Genomic DNA, 7,766 nt, shown 5'->3' with positions numbered 1-7,766 from the left:
TCAATCTGGTACTTCTTCTGTCCAACAAAGGATGTCTTAACTTTGACTAAATTTGAAGAGAATGCATCTATACACTAAATCACATCTAGATACATCCAAATTTTAACAAACTTGAGACATCTTTTGTTGGATGGAGGGAGTAGTCAACAAGCCCAGGATCGTCCCCTTCAGCCTACACGGGCATAAATCCGGCAACCTTATTTCACCCAACCGGATCACCAGTTCCTGCTAAACCAACAATGGAGGATATCCCTCTACCTCCTGCCAATGCCAACTTTAGTTCATTCGAGTCCTGCTCGACGTCTTTCATGGCTTTTGGCCGCAACCGGGAGAAGATCCTCGCCACGGGCAGCTCCGGCTTTAACTTCCTGTATTATACCGCCTTGAACAGCGTTTCCTCCTTTCCGCCCCCACTAAGGCACAGTTCGGTTACACCCAGCCCGGTCGCCTTTCCTTTAGCTCGTGACCAGCGACGACGCCTCCAGTGCTTCAATTATGCCTCGTACCGTTGTTTATGTCATGGATTTGGTCTTGTAAATTATTGGAGAATTTTCTATTACATTGTTATACTGAAACCTTTAATTTTGGGCAATATTTGATTCATTTTTTTGCAAAACACTATTTGAAATAGCGTGCACTATAGCATGCTATAGCGTCTATAGCATCTTGAGAAGACTGGCGCTAAATGTCATAGCACGCTATTTAAAACCATGATATTATTGTTGTTAAGAACTTTTGTGGGGTAAGCTTATCCAAGGTTTTGGAAATCCCCCTTTTTTGGAAATTTACTAGAATTTCAGCCACGAATGTACATATGAACCCCAAATTAGGAGATATTATTGTGTCCACTATACTATGGTTGAATAATACATAATCATCTTCAAAAAACATTGAATTTAAAATTGATAAAAAAACAATCATGTATGATAAATGGCCGGGATTTTCCTGTTGCTGCGGTTGGTCTTAGGGTGGTATTTGGTACTCCGAGCATGTATATAAATGAGTACATATGGCTAAGATTACCTCTAATATGTTATTAAAGCAATACAAATTCTACGGTGGAGATTATGCTAAGATAAAGATGGTTGGGATTTCAAATCAAGTTCTATTAACTATTTAACAAAGAATACATAGTCCTACGAAGTGTGTTGTACTGTTTAGAATCCCATCGGACTACTACTTCTGATTCCGGTTTGAAATGTTGTTCTTTCTGATTTTCGGATTTCACAATGCCTGGCCGATCATTTGACTCCTCTCAGAATTTTGCATTTCGCAATGCCTGGTATGGCTTTTAAATACTATATTTTTGCTGAGTAGGAGAAAAGAGAAGAGGAGAGAGGAAATAAGTGGGTTGTTACTAAGGCGGGCTTCAACACGCACTCCTTGTGAGAATGAGATCTGGGCCAACTATTAATAAAGTACGAGTACGTATTTATATCTAACTATAATATTATACATGTTGGCTATTGTACTGGTTATAGATGACATGGTAGCCAGCTGGCTCTCCTATTAATCTTGTGAGCAAGTATAATACGGTGATATAGACAGATTATAAGATTTTAAATATAATTTTTTGTTGAGTTGGAGGAAAGAGAAGAGAAGATGAGTGGGTTGTTAAACTATAATGGACAACTGCAACACTTGCTCCTAGACACTCAAACTGCAATGTGGGCTTAGGCATCTCCCAATGGAGATATCTTGGAACAATATCTTAGATACTTTATTGACATGACATACTAATTAATGAAAAAAAGTGATGTTGTCTCTTACTAGAGATATCACACTTGCGTGTAGATATGGTCAAAAATAATAATTCTCTGAATCACATGTAAGCATTCCTCCTAAATTAATTAATGTATTTTTTTACTAAGAGACGCATTGTGAACTTGGTCTCTTATGAATTATCACCACCTAAAATATTGTGCTAACACCGTGTATTGGGACAGGCCTTAGTATTAGTAAAGTAGTATTCTCTCCGTCAAATATTAAGTGACTCAAATTTACAAATATGAAACATGTAATATTTCGACACTTGATATGCAACGAAGAAAGTATATTCTTGTAATAACCAAATAGTATGCATATTAGCTGCAGATGACATGTCAAAAACTTAAGGTAAGCAGACTAAGGCCCTATTTGTTTGGGTTTCAGCTTCAGCTTTTCATGCTTCTAGCTCTCTAAAAAACACTTCTTCCGTGTATACATGAAGAGAAGCGCGTCCGAAGGTGCTTACTGCAGCTTCGGGAAGAAGCACCAATGTGCTTCTCATGTGTAAACGGAAAAAATAATTTTTAGAGAGCTAGAAGCACAAAAACTGAAATAGAACCCAAACAAACAAGGCCTAGGCAACTAATCATGCTTTTTGTAGAAACGGCAACTCCATTACTTGCGAGATTTACTCTTGGTTGTTTACCGAAAAAAATAACACCGCACTCTGCTTCGAATAAATCTCGGCGCTACGCTCCTCCTCTTACCTCCAATCAATTCGCGGGCCGTTCTGCTTAAATGGCATCGCGCGATGCGTTGCATGCCGGGGCCGGTGATTACTCCTCCTTAATTCCTTTCCTTTCTTAATTGCTTAATTGCTTTGGTAGGTGAAAAAAGAATCTGGTTTGGTTATGCAGATTTGAAAAAACAACGGACTACAAGGATTTCAAATCAATTTCCACCAGAGTACGTATTACAATAATTGTTTCGTTTCATAATTCTTATTTCTAAAATGAGCGAACATATACTCCCTCCGTCCAATATTAAGTGGCGAAATATTACATGTATATAAATGTATTTTAGTATATAGATACGTCCATATTTAGACAAATTTGAGTCAGTTAATATGGGACAGAGAGAGTATATTAAAACGTATATTCTTCACAAAGTTGTATATGTAACGGAGAAAGTATTTAGAAAAAACAGAGAGTGCCAGACAAAAAAGTAGCCACCGAGGAAATATTAAAATATAGCAACAGGAAAAGTTGGCTGGCTTTCGGATCTGATCAGCAAAATGAAGAGGTAAATACACTCGTGGTCCAACTACTTGAGAGATGCGAGAAAATTAGTCCAACTACTTGCAAAATGGAGTGTACTAGTTCTAAAACTGATTAGAGCTCCTAGCCAATAAGGAGATGACACGTGGGCTGATTAGCCACCTGAAACCTTTTTTTTTTGCAAATAACCCCTGCGGTGTTTAGAAATCCTTGTTTTTCAATCACATTTTCTTTTTCTTACGTTTTCCCCTCACTTCTAACCCCGCGGCCGCCCAAAATCCCCAAATCTCTAACCCTAGAACATCGCGTTTAATGAAACCAACCAAAAGCGAAGCAGCGGGCGAGCTTACCATACTGCGGCGACCCATCGTGGAAACGGAACGGTCGTCCAATCTATGGAGGTGCGGCTCCGGCGGCATCTTTGCCGCCGATGTGCCCTGATCGCCGTGGCGTCTTCGAGGTGCCAACAAGAGAGGGGGGAGACAAACCAGTTTCGTTTCGTGGAAGACGAATGGTCACGGGCTTTTCGTAAAATTGAAAAGAAGTCTCTCTGTCTGTGTGTGGCCCTGTGTGTCATATCTTCCATATGGGGGGGGGGTCTTTTTGCTAAATCACACAATGGCAAGACGGACGTCCAAGATGATGTCACGTCTCTATTCAGACTATTTTGGACATTTTTGCTCCCGCAAATTTTAGGACTAGTCCACCATATTTTTCAAATAGTTGGACTGATTTTGCTCGCACCTCTCAAGTAATTGGACGATGGGTGTATTTGCTTCAAAAAAGAACAAGAGGAAATATTAAAAGATTGCAACAGGAAAAAGAGTCTGGCTTTCGGAAGAAAAAAGGAAGACTTGGAACCACATCATTGTCTCTGGCAAATTCTTCCCAAGTGAGGTTGGCTGTTTGGTTATTACGAAAAGTCTGGCCGTGTCAAAAATAACAAAAAACTCACAGGCAGTGTCAAGAGAAAATTCAGCAATCAAAACGTATAAATTTCACATATGTAATTACACTTCTGGCTAGCATGATATATGGTGGCGCCGGCTTGCGAGGAGAGGACCGGAAGAGACGCCAGGCGGACGACAACTGACAGGCAACATCCGCCGGACTGCGAGAGAAGGCTGGGATCTAGCCGGGAGTCGCCGGTGGCGAAAAAAACACCGGCATCATTAACGCTAGAATCACAGAGGCTGCGGCTGGCACTCAACACTAGGTGATGAGTATTGAGGAAAACTAATTTGATCGATTCCATGAGTCTTATTGTTGAATATTTTTGGAAAATAACTTGCCAGATACGGACAAAACACATATAGGGCCATAGGCCCATGGCCGAGCGTAATTCTGTATTGGACGGCGATACACGGCCTCTGGGCCATATAAGTATATCACTGCAAACCAAGAATATATAATCAAAGCAAATTAAAAAAAAATCTTCATATGTGCATAATTGTCATATTTTAAATCCATGAACCAATTAAGATATCAATTATATAAATCAAATACTAAGAAGAAGAAAAATACTGGAAAATGGCAAATGTTTGAAATTGTGATGTTTGAGACCTTAAGACTCGGGGGGGGGGGGGGGGGGAGTTAGATCAGAAGTAGCAAATTCAACTGCCAGCGACATCACATCCACAACTTATATAAGTTGTTCAATGACTTGACGCTTCTCGGAGGAGGTAGAGCAAATAGGAAATGATAACCGAAAGGGGGTTGATTTAAAAAAAAGAAATAGAAAATGAAACAACATGACTTGCATGATAGTGCTAAGTGTATCGGATAGAAAGACATGGCTAGCAAGCACTGTCGGCTTCTCTACATCTGCAGATGCACCGTTGTTGAATCTATTTGAATCCATCCTGTTTCAACAGCCGTCAGCCTAAAAGCAACATCTTGGCACAGAAACGCCAACCGAAAGCTGATCTACCAGAGCAGCCGAATCCACAACCATGATCACAACCAGACGTCCGAAGTCGAACAACTCTCGCTGCCGGGGGCGTGTGCAACTGCAGGTCAACACACACGGTGGAATCTTCAAGTTAACTTTCTTTTGCTTAGTTGTGCACGTGTCTCCGGATCGATTGGGTCCATGGAGCGACCCAGGTCGCATAGTATTTTTTTCCCCCCAAAACAGCAGAAATTTCGTGTGGAACATAGTCTAAAAACAATCTGAAAAGTCTACAGGCCAATCAGCCAATGGATGGTTGATAGACTGAAATTTGACGCGCGTACATGATACATTGATACATCGATACTGAACTCCGAAGAACAGCCATTCTTTTGTCACGACATGACAGCCCTGGGCTTTTTAGCGCCAAATGGCCTAAAACACGAGCATGGAACACACGACTCGCGCGCACCACTCGTACAGCCCACAGTCGTACTGTACAGCACAGATCAGAAGGAAGTTCGAGATCCACTAGAGATCGTCCTCGCCCAACGCGTCAAACCTTGGCCATCGCGTCGGCCGTCTCCCTCTCCTTTGTTTCCTCCTCCGCTCTCCTATTTCCTTGCTGGTCGATTTGCGGCAGAGTGACGCCGATGCCGTCCATCCCCACCACGCCTCGCTCTTCCCTGCCCTTGCCCCACAGCACGGCATAGAGACCGGCGACCAGCAGCGCGCCACCGATAATGCTGCACCCAAACGCAACGACATGACAGGGGCCAAGATTAGATTTAGACGTGCGTGCAAGTGCAACGACGCATCTGGGACAGCGAAGTGATATCTGTTCTGTTGGGTCTCGGGTGTGAGCTAGTGACACCGACGCTTAATTACTTTGCGACGCCGCCGCTCCTCACAAGTGAAAAAGAAGGAATCGGACGAGTGCTTGAATAAACTAATGATGTGATTAATCAAGTGATTGTCTACTGGCCCAGTGCGGGCAGTAGTGTAATCCAGTGTGTTGGATTGGATTGGATTGGGATCAGTACCTTCCTAGGCTGACGTCTTCCCCGAGGAGGAAGGAGGCGATCACCATGGTGAAGACGAGGCTCAGCGGCATCGACATGGACAGGAACACAGGGCCTTTCTTCTCGATCACCCAGATCTGCAGGTAGTACGAGATCGCCGCCACGACGATGCCCTGAAACACGACCAGATTTTGAGTGGGCGTTCGGCACGGCAGCATACAATATTTAAATGAAAATCATATTTTTCCTTACGGTGAAGAGCACCGAGAAGAGGCTCACGCCGCCGGCGAGCTTCCACCGAGAGAAGTCCCTCTCCATGGCGAGGGCGATGAAGAACGACTGGACGCTCGCGAAGGTGCACTGGAGCGTGGTGTTGAGGAGCTTGGACGGGTACTCCAGCAACAGGGGCCCCTAGAAGAAAGGAAGAACACAATGCTGGATTGTTTGCTTACTGCTTGTGTAAGTTCAGAGTTTCAATTCATTCAGACACACTTGGGCACGAAGCAGAGCGGCATAATACAGACACGCTTGTTGGTTACCTGCTGCACTGTCCACAGAGCCCATATCACGACGGATGTGGTCATGAGGAAGATCCCCAGCGCCCAGTTCTTCTTGGGATGCGCGTGCACGGCGGAGCCGCTGCTCAGCAGCAGCGGGTGGTGGTTCAAGGACTTGAGCTGCGGGCCTTGGTACAGCGCCAGCGCCACCACGCCTCCGATGCAGAGGAGGATCCCCACGGCTTTGGATATGCCGTGGACGCTCTTCAACTTCAGAGTCTCCATCCTGTTGATCAAGCCGGTGATTTACTTGAGACTAAAACAGAACATGGTAGAAGAACCGGATCTCATTTTTGTTTGTCTGTTTGTTTAGCATTGAATTACTGACCTGAACATGACTGCCAAGATGAAGGCAACCACCGGCACGATGTTAAAGATGGCCGATGAAGAGGTGGCCGAAGCGTAGTTCAGGCCAATGCTATACAGATTTATCGTTCCAGCCATCCTGAGAAACAGAACACAGCTAAACCATTAGCAATCTAACAAGTCATAGTTTGCAGTTTCAGTGATCCAGATGCAAACAGACAGACACGTACCCATAGAAGGCATGGACGAAGATCTTGGCAGAGAGCCTGAACGACAGCGGTGGCGGCGGCCGCTTCCTGATCTCGAGGACGGCGAAAGGCGCCAAGAAGATGGCGGCGACGGCGTGCCTGTAGAAGACGAAGACCGTGGTGTTGGTGCCCTCTTCGAAGGCCGCCTTGGTGAGGATGTGCATGCCCGCGTATATCAGCCTGATGAGCACGATCGTCGCGTACACCTTGCTGTTTCCCATTTCTTGCAGACTTGCAGTAGCCGGATCGATCTGTTGCGACTGTTGTATCTGTCTGTCTGTCTTGCCCCGAGCTCCCATCCTTCAATATATACTTGTTGATGGCTGAGCCGCTTTACTTTGTGTGAACTCTCGAGACTGAAGATACTTGACTGAAGGCCTGAAGTGACATGGAAGGGGAAAAGCATGCATGCATGCATGAATGAATGAATGTTCTCGGCATGTTCCCGCGTGCAGCTGGAAGGCAACAATTTCAGGTAGCGATCAAGTTTAATTATGCGCATGATTTAGGGGAAAGCATGGATTGGAGATCAAAGTTTAATTATGTGCAAGGGCCTCAGGTTGCAAAGGCAGGATAAGGCTTTTTGAGGCATCAGGAAGAGGTTTTTAAAGGTCCGTTTGGTTTCATTACTCAGCTGGGCTAGCTGAGCAATAGCCCAGCTAGTTAACTCCGGCTAGGCCAGATTTGTCTTGACTACTTATTTGCTTTAATGTTTTTGATGGCAAGAATTAGCTGCTACTCACACGGGATAACTGTTC

The 7,766-nt window shown here is 44.3% G+C and overlaps 1 protein-coding gene across 1 annotated transcript; it reads right to left on the bottom strand.

Annotated features, from left to right (window-relative positions):
- Positions 1-5,127: 5,127 nt before the first annotated feature.
- On the bottom strand, positions 5,128-7,472 carry LOC100829547 (WAT1-related protein At5g64700). Its single transcript, XM_003560089.4, has 6 exons — positions 6,991-7,472; positions 6,783-6,899; positions 6,437-6,680; positions 6,150-6,308; positions 5,919-6,070; positions 5,128-5,621 (listed from the first exon to the last, which is right to left on the bottom strand). The coding sequence occupies exons 1-6, from the start codon at positions 7,305-7,307 to the stop codon at positions 5,432-5,434; spliced, it is 1,179 nt and encodes a 392-aa protein (XP_003560137.2). The 5' UTR covers positions 7,308-7,472; the 3' UTR covers positions 5,128-5,431.
- Positions 7,473-7,766: the final 294 nt, after the last annotated feature.

The sequence above is a fragment of the Brachypodium distachyon genome, chromosome 1, assembly GCF_000005505.3.
Source record: "Brachypodium distachyon strain Bd21 chromosome 1, Brachypodium_distachyon_v3.0, whole genome shotgun sequence".
NCBI lineage: Eukaryota > Viridiplantae > Streptophyta > Magnoliopsida > Poales > Poaceae > Brachypodium > Brachypodium distachyon.
This window is presented reverse-complemented; position numbering and strand designations above follow the sequence as displayed.